Source organism: Cygnus olor, chromosome 4 (assembly GCF_009769625.2).
Source record: "Cygnus olor isolate bCygOlo1 chromosome 4, bCygOlo1.pri.v2, whole genome shotgun sequence".
Classification (NCBI taxonomy): domain Eukaryota; kingdom Metazoa; phylum Chordata; class Aves; order Anseriformes; family Anatidae; genus Cygnus; species Cygnus olor.
The window spans coordinates 20,387,896-20,405,927 of record NC_049172.1 but is presented as its reverse complement, the minus strand read 5'-3'; the positions used below and the strand labels follow the sequence as shown (position 1 = coordinate 20,405,927).

At 42.3% G+C, this 18,032-nt stretch overlaps 2 protein-coding genes across 6 annotated transcripts in view; one reads left to right on the top strand and one right to left on the bottom strand.

Moving 5' to 3' along the window:
• The window catches only part of SNX25 (sorting nexin 25), an 89,883-nt gene extending 87,470 nt beyond the window's left edge, over positions 1-2,413 (top strand). For both annotated transcript variants that reach the window (XM_040554467.1, XM_040554466.1), the window contains 2 exons: positions 452-552; positions 1,406-2,413. In XM_040554467.1, the coding sequence (XP_040410401.1) occupies positions 452-552; positions 1,406-1,480 (176 nt within the window). In that variant the 3' untranslated portion in view covers positions 1,481-2,413. The remainder of the gene's footprint in view (positions 1-451; positions 553-1,405) is intronic.
• Positions 2,414-7,492: 5,079 nt separating this feature from the next.
• On the bottom strand, positions 7,493-17,616 carry LOC121069830 (LRP2 binding protein). 4 transcript variants are annotated; one of them, XM_040556324.1, is made up of 8 exons: positions 17,498-17,616; positions 16,685-16,797; positions 14,542-14,655; positions 13,399-13,541; positions 13,212-13,317; positions 12,463-12,686; positions 9,437-9,602; positions 7,493-7,619 (listed from the first exon to the last, which is right to left on the bottom strand). In XM_040556324.1, the coding sequence occupies exons 3-8, from the start codon at positions 14,593-14,595 to the stop codon at positions 7,554-7,556; spliced, it is 759 nt and encodes a 252-aa protein (XP_040412258.1). In that variant the 5' UTR covers positions 14,596-14,655; positions 16,685-16,797; positions 17,498-17,616; the 3' UTR covers positions 7,493-7,553. The 4 variants fall into 4 exon arrangements, with proteins under 4 accessions (XP_040412258.1, XP_040412256.1, XP_040412259.1 ...); XM_040556322.1 differs by having other exon boundaries at positions 16,685-16,800; positions 17,498-17,578; XM_040556325.1 differs by lacking the exons at positions 16,685-16,797; positions 17,498-17,616 and adding an exon at positions 15,043-15,175.
• Positions 17,617-18,032: the final 416 nt, after the last annotated feature.

Sequence of the window (18,032 nt, the reverse complement as noted above, 5' to 3'; positions counted from 1 at the left end):
TTCTCTTATCTGCTTGCTTGCAAGAAATATTCCTGTGAAGATTGAGAGGCAATTAAAGTGCTAAATCTGTTTTAACTGTTGTTGTTTGTGGCTGAAGTTGTATTTAAGGGAATGGATTAACAGTGTATGAGATTAGACTTGACTGTGTGAGGTGAACTGCCTAGAAGGCACACTACATAATCATGTTAAAACACTTCAAATGTTGTCACTGAGATGCATGAGCTATTATTTAACTTGGGAATCTTGAGATTTCAAGGGTATCTTCTCAATCGGTGACCTAAGTTACCCATGTGTTTTTAAAAGGTTGGTGAATGGGATCATGCATCTTCTAATCATCTTATGTGAGGTGCAGCGTTTTTGTTTCCTATCCTTATGTATTTGTGGACAGTAATGTTGGTTGGATGCTGTGCCTGGCATGAGCGAAACTAAGCTGAAGTAACATTCGTTGCAGATACTCTGCAGAGTCTTGTTGGACAACAAAACGCCCGTCACGGTGTAGTGAAAGTGTTCAATGCACTGCAAGAAAGAAAGGCTAACAAGCATCTACTATATGTGAGTAACCAGAAAAATAGCCTGTTAAAGTTTCTAATACTATTAATTGCTGAGCTCTGCTTACTCAGTATTAATGCCTGCGGTGTGTGTTCTTGAAGAGATTTCTATCACACTATTGTTTGGTGTGAAAGTAGCTTTGTTGTTACTAAAGTAAGTCATAAAAAATATACAAATTTCATCATTCGAGTAATCTTGATTAACAAAAAGCTGTTTAAAATACAGTGTTGCTTTTGGCTACAATAGATTGTCCACCACATCCAACTTGGCCTGACTTTATATCATAATGTATGCTAATTTCTTTGTATAGCTGAGAAAAATAAGACACTTGCTACATATTTTGGAGAGTCCTAGGGAAGGAGAGCTCCTGGAGTGGCGTACAGACGTGATGGCTCTCTCAGAGTCCCACTCCTGTGCTGCTGGTTGGGGCTGGTCTGGATACGTGGCTGGATCCAGGCACAAAGACTCGCTCCCAGTCAGTCTCTTTGGCTCGTTTTCTTCAGCAGCCAGCCGGTCCCGTAGCACAGCCTCAGCACAGGAGCAGATGTAGCCCTGGCCTCCTGGTGCTGGCTCATGTGGCTTTGACAGAGCAGCACCAGTTTATGCAGGGTGTGAAATCCCCATCTGAAAACTGCTGCCTGTGTCATTTGCTTTCTCTCAGCCTTAAGACATTTCCCCTTTCCTGTAGGTTGTATGCTAATTTTAGGATGAATGAAAAGTAGCTGCATGAAAGATAAGCAGGATGACCCTACATCCCTACGTGCTGCTTTTATCTGTGAAGTTCTGAATATGTCAGGAAGGTTGAAAGAAATGATAATTTGGCATCTGTTCATCTTAGGTCTTCTCTGTTTTTCAGGTTTTGATGGAACTGCTGCTAACAGAACTGTGTCCTGAGCTACGAGCTCATTTAGAGCAGCTTAATGCCACTTAGGTTTGGATCTGCACAAGTGGACCACTAGAGAAATGTCTATGTCCAATAATAGACATGAAACTTATTTTCCTCTTTTCCATAGAGGGCTGAGGACTATGATTATTTTTAGGGTTTTTCTTTTCCTCTTGAGTTTTTTTGTGAAGTAAACAGACTTGAAAAGATCTGATGCTGTAGTAGGGTAGACAAAACAATGCTGTATAGTAGCCAATTTTTATTTAAATTGTTCTATTTGACTACTCTTCTGTTTCAAATATAGATTGGAAAATAAATGTTCAGATAAGCTCAAAGAAACCAGAAAATATTTTAAACATTTATGAGAAGAAGTTTTGCTTATAGTAGTAAACTAATGAATGTTGTACAGTTCTAATCTCCTCACTGAGGATTTGAGCATTCCTTTTTTCTTGTGTATTGAAAAAGCCTTGTTGTGCAATATTACATGTAAAGCTATTGTGAAAATTTTATCGATTTTGTTTTTACCAAAGATTTCCTGTAGTTTGAAGCATTTGTAAGCAATAAATAACAAAACTGGATTTCAGTACTTGATAATTAGGCTGTACTAACAACTAATGAATGAGTTTGACAGCACTGGTTTCATAAGGAATATTTATGTTACTTTGAAGTCTGTGTCCAAAGTATGTATTGTAAACTGGTATGTCCTACCAGAACGCCTGTGTTAAATGTGAGTTCAGAGATTAGTGCTTATGAACTGCTTCTATGAATAAGTAGACATTTAATTAAACTATTGAATAGCTTCCCTGATATTACTCAGGGCTGTTTTATTCAAATACCCCAATTTCAAACGACTTTCAAATCTTTCTCTTATTTTATACAAAGGAGGGAAAAAGTAATGTCTTCAGTGTTTTTTTAATTTATGTAAAGATATGTAAATATGGTCTTAATGCACATCTAAATAATTAAACAACATCAAAAATCCGTAGGTGACATTCATTACTTTCTTTCGAATTCAGCGCAGTTGTGCTTTTAGGTAAACTACTTGCAGTTAGGACTGGCTGTAGCTCAAGGAACACAAAATCTATATGCTGTAGTGAAATCAGTGTTTTTAGTAATACCTAGCCTTCTCTTTTAACAGAGCAGTACAGATTTCAAGTGACAGCACAGTCCTACAAAGAAGGATAGAGGAAGACAGGCCTAGTACAGAGGACATAGAGAACTGCAGGAAGGAAGAAAAAAAAAAGCATCAGTAAGAAAACGTGTCCTACAATGCACTGAAGACAATCAGTAAGAAAAAGTAGAATTTGCTGGTATTAGAACTTGGCATGGTTTGAACAGTAAATCTTTTTGTCATATAGACTGGTTTCTGGCTTTGAATCTCTGAAGTCTAAGGGTAAAATGTGTTAAATGTGTTTACTTTTTTTTTTAAATGAGGACCTCGTGCGGATCAGCTGCCTTTCTGGGCTCATGTGGGCACTCAGGTGGATCCCCTGAGTGGGGGAAGTGGCAGTCCAGGCTGGAGACGGTGGGGAGCTCCGGAATCTGGAGACCCACCTGGGTCCTGAGGGAAGAGAGGGCTGTCATGGGTGCAGGTGTGCCCTGCTTAAGGAACTCCTTGAGCAGGTGGCTGGGCTGCAGCGAGAAATCGGCAGCCTGAGGGGCTCCTGGGAGTCTCTGAGGGTGACGGATAGGAGGTGTCAACCTGCCCCTGCTGATGCCCAGCAGCCCCCTCCTAAGTCCCTACATGGGGTAGCAGCTGACCCAGCTGATCACATGCAGGACAGAGGGCTTGACCGCCCACAAGGGGAAAGGGGCTGGACCCTCATCTCAGCTTGAAGCAGAAAGAGATGTTTGCCCCTGACACCCACAGTGCCACCAACCCCCACGGTGGCCTTGGGTAATAGATTCAAGGCTCTCAGGCAGGAAAAGGAAGAGGTTGAGGGTCTGGACAGTAGTCCGAACCCAGGACACAACCCTGAGAAGCGTGTCAAGACTGGGGGAAGTACTGAGCATAGGGATCGGGGCCGGATGGGGCACTGCATCACAACCAGTGCCACAAAAAAAGAACAGAGAGTCTTAGTGATAGGAGACTCCTTGCTGAGGGGCACTAAGGCTCCCATTTGTCGCCCAGATAACCTATCCAGAGAGATGTGCTGTCTTCCTGGAGCACGCGTCTGAGACGTGAGGAAGGCTCTGCCACAGCTCGTTAAACCGGAGGACTACTGTCCTCTTGTTGTCATTCAGGTTGGATCCCAGGAAGCTGCAACTAGAAAAATGAGGAACATTAAAAAGGACTTTGCATCCCTGGGAAGGATGTTGAAGGGATCGGGGGTGCAGGTAGTGTTCTCCTCTGTCCTCCCGCTGGGTGATTGGGACCCAGAAAGGAGGAGGAGAATAGGACAGGTAAACGACTGGCTGAGGGGGTGGTGTCTGGACCAAGGCTATGGGTATTTCGATCTTGGGCAATCCTTTGAGAAGCTGGGTATGTGGGCTGCTGACCAACTCCAACTCAGCAAGTGGGGCACAAGTGTGTTGGGGAGCAAGCTGTCTGGGCTGATTACCAGGGCTTTAAACTAGGTTTGACGGAGAAAGGGAGGGGAGCTAAAAGTGACAGAGAAGGGCTGGGGGAAGTTGTCACTGCTGTCACTGTTGAAGATAGTAGGGAAAAACCTCTGAGTTGTCCCATAGGATTGTCTGAGAGCTCCTCAGAGAAGGTAATGATCCCAGTATCCCTTCCGGAATCTTCTTCTTGCATCCCTCCAGGGGTAACTGTGCCTGCTGCTTCCCTAAAGTGCCCGTATACCAATGCGTGGAGCATGGGAAATAAACAGGATGAGTTCGAGATCTGTGCTCGGTTACAGGGCCACGATCTCGTTGCAATCACAGAGACGTGGTGGGACAGCTCGCACGACTGGAACGCTGTCATGGAGGGCTATGTCCTCTTTAGGAAAGACAGGCTGGGGAAGCGAGGGAGTGGGGTTGCCCTTTATGTGAGGGAGCAATTAGGGTGCACCCAGCTTCACCTGGGGGAGGGTGAAGGACAAGTGGAGAGCTTGTGGGTGAGAATTAAGGGGTGGGCTGGTATGGGGGACACTGTTGTGGGGGTGTACTACAGGTCACCAGATCAGGAGGAGGAGGTCAATGAGGCCTTCTACAAGCAGCTGGTAGTAGCCTCACGATCATGGGCGCTGGTTCTCATGGGGGACTTCAATTATCCAGACATCTGTTGGGTAGGCAACTTGGCCAGGTATGCGCAGTCCAAATGGTTCCTACAATGCGTTGAAGACAATTTTCTGACGCAGGTGGTGGAGGAGCAGACGAGGCGGGGGGTGCTTCTGGACCTTGCCCTTACCAACAGGGATGGGCTTGTTAGGGATGTGAAGGTTGGGGGCAGCTTGGGATGCAGTGACCAGGAGATGGTGGAGTTCAAGATGGAACTTGGTGGAAGAAGTAAGGCTAGTAGCACGATTGCTACCCTGGACTTTCAAAGAGCCAACTTCGACCTCTTCTGGGACCTGCTTTGGGGTATCCCATGGGCTGGGTTGCTAGAAGGCAAGGGTGCTTGTGAGAGCTGGGCTACATTTAAACAGCACTTCTTCCAAGCTCAGGATCGGTGCATCCCTAAGAGTAGGAAATCGGGGAAGGGGGGCAGGAAACCTGCATGGATGAGCAAGGAGCTCATTGATAAGATCAAAAGGAAGAGGAAGGTCTATGAAATGTGAAAAAAGGGCCTGTCCTCTTGGGAGGAATACAGAAGTGTTGTCAGGGCTTGCAGGGATGCGATGAGGAAGGCTAAAGCCCACCTAGAGATGAGGCTTGCAAGAGATAAAGGATAATAAGAAGGGTTTTTTTTAAGTATGTAAACAGTAAAAGGAAGACTAGGGATAATGTGGGTCCCTTGCTGAACGAGGGGGGTGTCCTGGTAATGGGAGATGCCGAGAAGGCAGAGATACTGGATGCTTTCTTTGCTTCAAGGACTCCCCCCGGGACTCCCCGACCCTGGCGGGAGGACAAAGGGTCTGGGAAATGGAGGCCTCCCCCCCAGTTGACAAGGGAGTGGTTCAGGAGCATCTGAGCAAGCTCAATGCACACAAATCTATGGGTCCCGATGGGATGCATCCACGTGTGCTAAGGGAGTTGGCAGAGGTGATCGCCGAACTGCTCTCTGTCGTCTTTGAAAGGTCCTGGAGAACAGGAGAGGTGCCTGAAGATTGGAGGATAGCCAATGTCACTCTGGTCTTTAAGAAGGGCAAGATGGAGGATCCGGGAAACTACAAGCCAGTCAGTCTCACCTCTGTCCCTGGAAAGGTGTTGGAACAGCTCGTTCTGGATGCCATCTCCAAGCAATTGGAAGAGAAGGTTATGAGGAGTAGTCAGCATGGATTCACCAAGGGAAAGTTGTGCTCGACCAACCTCATTGCCTGCTGTGATGGCATCACCAGCTGGGTAGATGGGGGGAGATCAGTGGATGGCATCTACCTTGACTTTAGCAAGGCTTTCAATACTGTCTCCCATGACATCCTGATAGCAAAGCTGAGAAAGTGTGGGATAGAGGAGTGGAAAGTAAGGTGGGTTGAGCACTGGCTGACTGGCCGAGCTCAGAGGGTGGTGATCGGCGGCGCAGAGTCCAGCTGGAGACCTGTGACTAGCAGCATTCCCCAGGGGTCAGTGCTGGGTCCGGTCTTGTTCAACATCTTCATCGATGACCTTGACAAGGGAATAGTGTCTGCCCTCAGCAAGTACACCGATGACACAAAGCTGGGAGGAGTGGCTGGCACGCCAGAAGGCTGTGCTGCCATTCAGCGAGACCTGGACCGGCTGGAGAGATGGGCAGGAAGAAACCAAATGAGGTTTAATAAGGGCAAGTGTAGAGTCCTGCACCTGGGAAGGAACAACCGCATGTACCAGTACAGGCTGGGGGATGACCTGCTGGAGAGGAGCTCTGAGGAGAAGGACCTGGGGGTCCTGGTGGACGACAGGTTGACCATGAGCCAGCACTGTGCCCTGGTGGCCAATAGGGCCAATGGGATCCTGGCGTGCATTAAAAGGAGCGTGGCCAGCAGGTCAAGGGAGGTGATCCTCCCCCTCTGCTCTGCCCTGGTCAGGCCTCACCTGGAGTACTGTGTCCAGTTCTGGGCTCCCCGGTACTAAAAAGACAGGGATCTCCTGGAAAGAGTCCAGCAGAGGGCCACAAAGATGATATGGGGCCTGGAGCATCTTCCCTATGAGGAAAGGCTGCGAGACCTGGGTCTGTTCAGCCTGGAGAAGAGAAGACTGAGAGGGGATCTCATCAATGTGTATAAATGCCTGAGGTGTGGGAGACAAAGGGATTTGGCCAACCTCTTTTCAGTGGTTTGTGGGGATGTAGCACAGGAAGTTCCGCACCAACATGAGAAAGAACTTCTTCACAGTGAGGGTGATGGAGCACTGGAACAGGCTGCCCAGGGAGGTTGTGGAGTCTCCTTCTCTGGAGATATTCAAGGCCCGTCTGGACGCCTACCTGGGCAGCCTGCTCTAAGGAACCTGCTTTGGCAGGGGCGTTGGACCCGATGATCTTTTGAGGTCCCCTCCAACCCCTACAATTCTGTGATTCTGTTAAGATGCTTCACCAGATGTAGATGAGTTAGAAAAGCATGTGAACAAGAGAACACGCCCCTAACCAATGTGAGATTTTAAAATGGCATTTAGCGTGAAATCACCATCTTTGAATGGGACATATGTGAAATGGAGATGAGTTTGGGTTCAAGTTTTTCAGAATATTAAAATTTCATGTTTAAATACTAAAAATGGAGAAAAGTAAACAATCATTATTTGGTTCAGTTTGATTTATATGCTGTATAGCAGTACAACATTAAGAAAACAGGATATCTATCCCAGTAAAATGTCCTTAATATATCTTAAGTTCTCAATACCCTTTAAAAAAGTCTACCTTTGCCACATCTCAGTTACATGTGTGAGCTTTTTGCTTTTTTAATATAAAAAAACTGTAAACTGCTTTAAATAATAACTTACAGAAAGTTGAAAATCAAACCGTAAGTGATGAGCAAGCTGTAATTGCTGAAGATTAAAAATGGTTTATTGTAGGAAGTAGATGTTATACCAGCCATAACTAAAGGAAACACTAAATTCTCCCAAGATTAGCTCTCAGTTCAAGATCAGAAGCAACATCAGGATCCAGAAGGCATGCCTTTGAAAGCAAAGAATAGAAAGTTCTGTTTTATAGGTAAAATAAAATTATACATTGCCAAATACAACACTGGTAAGGTCTTTTAAGTTTTGTAGGCATCAGAGATAGTCTACTTCTTAAGATACTAAAGACAATATATTCAGCATTAAGTCCCCATTTCTGGTAACAGAAAAATTCAGTTCTTTAAAATTAGCATAATCTACTACAGTGTTAGGCTTGGTTTCAATTTTTTTTTTTTTTTTGTAATATTTGTTGCTGTGGCATGTGCTGGCAGAACAGCCAGAAACTGTAAGCAGAAATCTACTTACAGATTGGGTCATTTTTGTTCACTTCCATTATTTATGCCAGTACCCTCTGGCACACCCATCATCTCTTGTTTGAATCTTTCAAAACTGCAGCTGGTCAGTTATTTTAAAAAGCAACCAATTTTCATTTTAAATTAGTATAATTGTAAAATTAACAACATTATTCTCTGGGCACAAAAGAAACTGAAAACACCCACTACTTGTCTTCTACTTGTTCTAAAGTTACCTCTTCAGGTACTTTCCTTCTTTACTTGGTTTGTCCCTCCTGTAGAGTTGTAGCTGTAGAGATGCATGGCACCAGTCAACAGCTATAATTTCCTTTTATACTAAGAAGTTAGTGACATATCTATGTCAGTCTCAAATGTATTGCTACTGAATGATGAGTGAAAGTTGTGAATTTTGGTCAGTTCTGTTGGTAACACTAGCCTAGACAGAAGACGGGAAAGATGATACTCACATGAAGCCATGCAGGAATGGAATCCTGACATACTTCCTTCATGCCTTAAGTCTTACCTAGGACTACTGGCTACAGTGCTCATGCCACCCCACCTTATATTCTGTTCCTGATTTCCTCATCCTATCCTCTCCAACACTTTTTACAGCAGAGAAACAAAATATTTAAAGTGCATGAATTCCTCCACAGGATCACCTGTTCTGCTAAGTATCTTCTGCTGTGGGCTTTCCCGAGTAAGGAGCCACAAAACTTGTCAGCTGATAGCTTACCATTTGCATAATTCTCCATTTATTTGGACCACACCAAGCTGGGCCTTGAAGTATTTTAATTAAGGAAACAAATGATCTCTGCATGCACAGAGATCAGAGAATCTTAGCAAGACTGCATCCATGCTCCTACACTCCCTTCAGAGGGCATAATCATTTTTCCCTGCCTGTACTTTTAGGCATCTCTAATGTAATTTAGTGTTTTTTTTGTTTGTTTGTTTCTTAAAGGCCATTATTAATATTTTTCTTCAGGCAATAAATCTTACTTCAACTTTAGCACTTTAAAAAATGTGACCCATTTTTCCTCTGCATACCAGTAATAGTAGATCCTCAGCTATCAGTAAAAATGTAAATGCGAAAATAAGCATGAAAACCAGTTAGACTGATTTAAGTACCATTAATGAAGGTACTAATTGTTAGAGATTCTGAAGTAGAGTGGAAAAAAATACAATTTTTCAGTTTGAATGACAGCAAATCAATCAGGGATAAAATTATTCAAATCATTTAAGTAATGTATTTTGCAAGCTCTTCACTGTGGTGACTGCCACAGAATTTTTTAGATTTGGTAGAATGAATTGTTTTACTTGAGCAAGTGGGCAGACAATATCCTTCAAGACTATATTTAGTAGTTTTCAATATAAATTTATCACTCTTCGTTTTCTTGCACAGATTGTTAACATTATTTATGTTGGAGCCTTTAACATAACCAAACAGCAAGTTTAAAGGCTCAAATCCAAGGCATCACTCAATCTCAGGAGCTATAAATTAGTCCGTGAGACTTTGCCAGCTTACCATAGAATAGTATTTTTTAGCAGCAGCTTGGTCTTGCTGTACACCTCGGCCAAGATGGAGGCATCTAGCCAAGTAGAAAGCAGCCATGGCGACCCCTTTGGCTATGTAGGTTGGCAGACAATCAGTCATCTTTGCTAGCATATCTATGTCGTCATTTTCTGTAGTCCTGTTGTAGAATTTACAGCATTAGGTTAGATAATGCGTTTAAATCAACTGTATTCCCATAGGACTTGATAATAACTCCTTTCCATTTATATGTAATTATCCAAGATGAGCTGAAATTTACTTGTATTCAGCAGGCTGAACAGCATTCTCCTATTCAGTGTTTGGTTTGAAGTTGGGATTACTTGAATATTGTGATACTAAATACAAAAAAGGTAAGTTTTACAGTCACTTTCACTGAATCTATACTAGTTATAAAAGGCAGTATTTCACACCAATTGTTCCTATTAAAATATTTAATAGAAATTAATATATGTGGAAAAAAGGCAAAGCTGTCCATATAACAACATCCCAGATTCTTGACAGGATATTGGCAGACCATGGTAATCTGAGGATTTTGGACATACGTTGAGAGCCTGATGTTGTAAGACCTACTTATAAAGACAACTGATGACTGCTTCAGCTCAATTATTTTCTCTCTTCTGCATGCATCTGTCTGCTTGCTGTCACCTTGTTTTCAGCATGTTGTTTTTACTAAAAACGTTTAAAGCAGCCAGAAGGACCATGTGAACATTGTCTTAACGATGAGGCTATAATTACTAGTATTGTTACTGCACTATTAAGTACAGCATTTGAAAGTGGAAATTGATTTTTTCAAATTGGTGTCTTAAAATGGAACCCCCTAAACTCACGTTCTTTCCAGGTAACAAAGGTAAATCTATGCTTCTTTGTGCATCATTTTAGGGTTTTGTCATGTCAAATAGTCACAGACTCACAGAAAATAAAGGAGTAAGTCATAGCTACTTCCTATAAATAAATGTTTATGAAAGATTGTTCTGAAGTAACTCTCTGCAAGTCAGTACCTGCTAAATCACTTGGACAAGTTGGCTGCAATATGCTCCCACCTAATTCAATCCCATTAACAAATACAGTAACAAAAAAAGAAACACTTAACAAGAACATTTAAATATAATGACAGTAACCTACTACCTCTTATCTTTCCTGATGCAGTGTTTTTACCTTCCTTTCTGAGAGATATAAAACAGGACACTGAGACAAATAATACCAATCAAGTCAGACACAACTTCTAGTTTAACACACCTGTCTTTAAGAACATGCTATAAAATGGTAAGTGAAACCATATGGGATAATTTTTTTTTTTTTTGCAGTGAAGAATATTGGTAGCTAATCTAAGCTTCAAATATTGGACAGTGGTACACCATACATAATCATGTAATGTCTGTACATTTGAATATAATGTTTGTGAATAACCCAACAAACTGTAAAAGATGTGAATGTCTAAGGACAAAGAACTTTTAACAGAAAAGGTACTGATGATTGATACAACTGCTTGAGCTGCTGTGAGAGTTTGCCTCAAGGCCAAATGCAATTCCAATTGCATGGAACTGTTTCAAATATGTTGGTAGAATTTTTTTTGCTTAAAAATGTGCAGTTAGAACTGCAGTGTGGGATTTTATTGCTGTTCTCTGCGAGCACAGTCACAGCCAATGAAGTGCCCTGTTTATTTGTCTGAATAATCTACGCTGCTGCATTGCCTGGAGGGGACGTGTTCCAAGCAAGACTAGCTAGACTAGACCGAACAGTCTACAGAGTGCAAGAGAAAGAAAAGCAGCACATTCTGAGAGAAAACAACCCCTTTCAGCAATGAGCATAGCAAACAGCATTTATTGCTGAACTACTGCTGAATTACCAGAGCTGCTGCTATCCCGTGACATGTACAGGGGCAGCTTCTCTCAGATTGTAACACATCTGATTGCCGGACAGCAGCACCTTCATAAACATACCACAGAAAGCATGAATGCTGTTGCGTGCTGCTCGTGTAAGTAGTTCTTAGCCTCTTTGTATGGTATTTCTAGCAAAAGAATAATCTGATTGCTTGACAAAAGCTCTAACATGCTGGCCAGCTGTGGAGATTTGTCACAGAAATGTGCTGTTCATCAGCCATCGAAGTGGCACCACCATTGCTTTTCTCCTCCCATGCCTAGTTCAACATAGAGAAGCCTGATGCAGACTGGCTGTTTTAATACTGCAGCCTGGCACAGAAGTTGCCATTTCTGCCATACACAAACCACTCCAGAGTTATGTGGATAGAGCAGCAAGTCCCTGAGTGGCTGCCTGTAAAAACGCCAGTCAGTGCTTACTTAACTGTGGCTCGGTCCAGCACCTCTGCGCAAGCAGTTAATTGCCAGAAACCACTTGCACGCAGGTGATGACTAGTTTGTGGTCCAGGCTCAAAAATGCATACGTAATAGGCATCCCCGTGAGCAGCAACTGATGCAAAGCTAAAGGGTGGTGGCTTGGCACTGCTTGCAGCAGCTACTTGTAGGTCTGCACGCTGCTCAGAGGGCTTGCTGTGAGATCCCATTTAGTATCAAGGCCTGCATTTCCCGTAAATGACACCGGAACTAGACCAAAATGTTGAGCCACAGAGCAGGGAGATGATGGGGGAGAAAATGGTGGGTAGAAAACACGCTAAGATAGGGGCTGTGGAGAGCAGCAGAAGAATATTTGTAGGGGTTTAAAATGGAATAGTTCCCTAGCTGAGTTTGTGGACTAGGAGACAGAAAGGCAAGGTTGAGTATGGACTCCTACTTGGAATTCTAATTCAAGTCTGTTTTGCTTCAAAGGATCAGAAAGAAAAGTTCATCTGCATCGAATAATTGAGAACATTATAGTCTTAATTTTGTCTGTGGTTTGCAATTCCCGCTTTAAAAATGAGGTCTTGCAATTCATTATCTCGACTGTCTCCTGATCTGGAGAGACAAAACCATAAACTTAATAATCACTTTAATCTAAGTTCCATCATCTTATATGAATACAATAATAAAAAAAATTAACTTCACCTTATGGCTATTGCAGCAGCTGTCGAGTAGGACTTTCTATTGTAATAATATTCCACAAGATGGCCTTGAGCATAGATGTTTCCACGTTCTGCTGCTCCTCTCAGGCACTTCAAAGCAGCCTTAGTGTTCTGACATATACCTTGTCCATAGAGATACATAACACCAAGCACACCCTGTGATTCCAGATTTCCATTGCCGCATGCTTCTGAATGCCAGAAAAAGGACTAAACAAGAAGCAGAGAGTTGTTTTCTATGTATTTCCATGGATGTTTTGCATTAACTAAATAACTTTTTAATGTGATGATATATTCACTTTAATTAGTTATCTTGCATACTGATGTAAAAGGTTTTAAGCAAACAACCAGTCTGTAAGAAGTGCTTTTACATAAAGGAAAACAGACTCTCTGTAAGGCTTTTAAACCTGCTTAATTTACTGTGAGAGCTGTCAATCAGTGACACCTGCTTGATTTTTTTTTTTTTGAAGTGCACCGAGGCTGACAAAACTGTAATCCACTCTATCCTACTCCCTGATACTCCCACTAAATAAATAAATAAATTTCAGCTAGCAGTGTCAAACTAGTCAAAAGTGAGAGATTCAGACCATCTGTTCATATGGGCTTAAATGAACAATAGTGTCTAGCAGTGCTTAAATGACAGTTTTCATAATTAAATATATCACCATAATCTTTCTGTGAAATCCTAAATTAGTTGGAACTCATGAAATTCAGAAGGATGTAAGTGGGCTTTACCTTCCTCAGATCTTTTAGAACTGACATGGAGTAAAGCATTCCTAAAGTACTCTGGGCCTTTACACTTGCTTTTGGATTCCCATGGTCTGCAGCAATAAGCCATAACCTAAGAAAATGGGGACAGAGTTCGTTCAGTAACACAGCAGCTCAGCATCAGAAACTCATCAGGAAAATTGTCTGCCATTACCTTTCAGCCTCTTCAGTTGACTGTTTAACACCACAACCTTCATAATAAGCTCTGCCAAGATTGTATGCAGCTGCGAACTTCAAGTGTCTTGCTTTTGAGGAGTCAGAGTTGAGTATTTTCTTCATGTATTCCACTCCCTTTTCCTACAAAGGAGGTATTTTAATCATTACATACAGGCCAGGAAAAGGATGAAGTAATGAACCTGAGAATCTGCCAACATCTGCAAGACAGGTAGTTTTTCAGTTCTAAAACCTCTCTCTATAATATGCGGGGGTAGTGTGGATTCCAGTTAGAGTGGTATTTCATTTGCCTAAACACTTTCTACATGTTTGCAATTTTTTAAAAAGTTTGATATTTTTGTTTAAGTGGACCTCTGTCTGATAACTGTTCTAACAAATTTTGTTTTGTAATGGCTATTACTCTATAAAATAGATAGCATAAATCTTTACTCAGTTTTCAGCGCACCCGTAAAGATTACACTTCAGCACCTTGGGACCTAATCTCATCTACTACCTTTATTCTTACATTACTTTCAGAACACCAGAAAATTTCCTCCTCTTTTTAGCAAAAGATGCTATTCACTTACAATTCAAAGAAACATGTTACTATTGATTTACGATATTATTAGCTAGTTTTCCTTCTGTTCCTGCATGAAATCTAGCATACCACTACCTTTTCAAGCACAATTTTGTTTAGCATCTATGGTCACAGATTAGAAAGTATTTTTAAAAATACCTTTGTGTAACAGGTGTTTTACACTTCGAAATGCCATTGATTTCCATTTTTATAGATTCTATTATCATTTATCTACACTGTTTTTTAAAAAGGAACAAACTAATAGCAATTTTTAAACAAGCTAAATAGCTTCCATGAAGTATAATCAAATCCTTAGAAGCGATACTATAAAACACAAGTTCTCATAAGCGTTTGTCAGATAAACCTATTTTATTATACCTGGTTTTGAAAATTCTTCAGCCCAGAACCCTCCTTTAATGATGCTTTGTAAGTATCTGCACCTCATGAAACTATTTCTAAGTCAATGACCCATTTATTTTAAATTAAATGATCAAGTTTACAAAGAAGCTCTTAGTAATTATAAATTAATATTAGAAGAAAAGTAAGAAGTACAGCTAGGCTACTCACAGGGTCTTCATTAGTGCCTAGTCCATCATAATACATTGTGCCAAGCTGATACATCGCTTGAAAATCTGTGTCCTTGACTTTTTCAAATTGTATTAACACTTCTTGGTACAAACCCTGGGAAAGACAGAATGAATAATGAAGTACATGGAATAAAGAGTACATACCTCAGCTTAACCCTCCAGTAGATACCCTCTTACAGTTTTTCAAACTGGAGCATTTCCCTCATGGAAAAAAAAAATGCAACCACAGAAGTGGCAGAAAACAAAAATAGAGTAAGTCAACACCTGCAAAAACATTGGATAGGATGGAAGCAATGAGGACTTCCAAATAAGCTTTCATTGTTTTCATATAAAAATAAACAAATAAATGAAAGTAGTGCACAAACATGATCTCTGAAACCAAAAGTCATCCTGACAAGCTTCCTTCACTCCCCCCAAAAGCCATCTTTTTAATTGAAGTAGATAAGAGCCTAATTGAGATGCCCTGTCCTGCTGGACATACCTTAATTTAGGTGGCCTTGAGGGTGTAAGAGCCACCACAACATCTCAGCTAAGGGTTGGGTTCCCAAAGACTGAACCACGATGTTTGAGGAGTTTATGGGCTCAGCTGTCTGCCTCCCTTTTCTTATGAGGGCACCACCTGCAACAGCAGAGGTACCAGAAGGGCAGGAGAAACAGGTGTTAGGAATAAACCTGTGCCAGATTCAAGAGAGCTTGATTTGTTGGCCTGCAAACTACAGTGGGTCTTCATCTCATGCTTCTGTAATGACCTCACATATCCTGCCCCCACAATACACTTAAAATATCCTACGTTTACCTAGGTTTTTTTGAGTAAACTTGATTTCCTGAAGAAATAAGGTTTCTACAAATGCTTCCATCTGCTGTTCCCAGCCTTTTTCTTCTGCATGTAAAGCTTTTAAATGCATTGGTTAACTTCAATTAAATATGAAAAGCAGATGAACATCTCAAAGATCATTTGTATCCTGTAATATGAAAATCCATGCATATACGCGAGGATCTAAATTTATGCCAGCCTCAAGAGGAAAGTAATTAAAGTACTCTGCAGAATTTTTTTTTAGCCAGTTAATATGTGCTTTGCCTTAAGATCCCTCCTCACAGCATGTGCCCTGCCACGTGCAAGGACGCTGTTAGAGCAGGCCCTGGGGAAGCCACAAGGAGTTAGGAGCACAGAAGTCCTCGATCTATGGGAAGGCAATTGCAGTGTTATGACAATATGCATTTTTAGGTAATACGGACATCTATCCCTAAATATGGAAATTGAAGCCTGCTCAAAGAATAAATTTATTGTGGACAGCAATATTTACCTTGGATATCTAGGCCAGCACATCAACAAACAGGCCTGCTGCTCCACAGGACCAGTTTTGCTCATGTTGAAATCAGCCAGTGCAGTAACAAAACCGTTACAGAAAGCTGAAGCCCTGAACAAGTTAATTCTGCTCCTGCTGCTAACCATGAGACTGATGTACACCGTGCCACATATGGCACTACTAGCAGTACTGAACCATGCACATCCCATTTGAAAATATGAGTCGGAACGTGTACGATATCCTTTTCCATCCTTCTGATCTGAGCTATTCCAAGGATTTGGGTCCTTAGACATACCTACTCTGAGTCATGTTTGTATTTTTTTTAAATCTGGCTTCACAAGAAGTAGAAGTTTTTCTTCATCTGCCAGCTAATCTGATGCTCTTCCCTGAGCATTTACTTCCAAATACATGGGCCAATTTTAGCCTACATGGGCAGGGACAGAAATCTTGCAGATAACATTTCAGCAAGTTTGATGAAAACTGGTGGCTAGGTAGGGAATGAAGATTGAGAGCTGTGTCCTAGGTGAGGAACCACTGACACCATAACAAGAAGCACGGTATGTTGTACTTGGCCAGTCAGCTGGCCAAAAAACAACTCAGTTTGCAAGCTGTAGCACAGGCTGCCACTTACTTATCTGGGACGCTTGGGAAAAGTGGAGGAAAAACATATTTAGTGAGAACACCTGGTGATTTTAATGGGAAAAACAGGAATAAACATCTCTTGTAGCTTTTTTTTTTAAAGGTATTTCTTTTCCCACTGAAATTGTATTGAAAGTTGTCAGCTTTATAATGTCTATTTAAAAAGGAAATCACAACCTCTTCATAGTACAGCTGTCCTTTTAGAAAACATGCCAGAGGATCTCCATCTTTTATTCTCTTCGCCAACAGTTCCTCTGCTTTTGCAAATAAAGCATCATGGCTGTAGTTCTCTGCTTAAAAATAAACATATATATATTTTTTTCCAAAACAGAACAGATGGAACAGCATCAAAAAGCACACTAAAGCTCTGGAGCTAGTGGTGTCCCCTTTTCACTATGCTTTTAAATGACTAAGATGAAATAAGGATTGGAGCATCTGTTTTATGAGGAAAGACTAAGCAAGCTGGGGCTGTTTAGCCTAGAGAAGGGGAGATAGAGAGGTTTTTATCTACCTCTATAAATACCTGAGGGGACAATGCAAAATGGATGGGGCCAAACTCTTCTCAGTGGTGGCCAGTGACAGGACAGGGGGTAATGGGTATAAATTGAACCACAGGAGTTTTCATTGCCATATGAGGAAGAACTTTATGGTTCGGGTGACAGAGCACTGGAACAGGCTGCCCAGAGAGGTTGTGGGGTCTCCTTCTCTGGAGATATTCAAAGCCTGCCTGGACACCATCCTGTGTAACATGTTCTAGGTGACCCTGCTTGAGCAGGGGGGTTGGACTAGGCGATCTCTGGAGGTCCCTTCCAACCTCAGCCATTCCGTGATTCTGTGAAATAGTGCTGCTTTATAAAAAGGAGAATAAAGATCAGTAAAGACACTGTGACTTTACTGAAAGCTAAGTTTGACATGGAAGAATGGAAGTTTTTCACACAAGATGTGTTTCCATCCCACCTGGGTTACAATACCACCATTTCTCTTACTTACCTGGCCCCTCAAGGGCAGGCAGGGCGCTGCAAGCCTGGGGCAGGGGCTCACCATGGAGCTTTATGGTGGCCTCCTGCCTTCCTCCCACCTGCCCCGAGGCAGCGAGAAGCGGGCCAGGCCCCGCCATGGTGACCATTGTCTGCGGGGCCTGGGCCTGGGCCTGGGCCTGGGCTGGTGACTGGCACGAATAGCAGGAGTGCCATGAGGGGAGGTGGCCCAGGGCTCTAGCCATGTTACCTGCCTCGAGCTGGCTGGGACTCAGAGCCCAAAAAGCCTTTGGAGGGGAGCGGGAGGAAGGCAAAAGGACATTTCTGCCTGTTGGCCAGTTCCGAACAGTGTACGGAGTAACGTGCCCGGCTAGCGCAGGCTGGGGCTTGGGCATTGCCCAGATCATTCCTACTAGCTGCTGGTCCTGTTGTGAATTGAACACAGCTAAAATACCTCATGGAAAGCAATTACAGGCAAAATAACAGAAACTCAGAATGTAATTCAGTTAAAAGGGCAATAAGCCACGAAAATTACATCTAGCTAATTG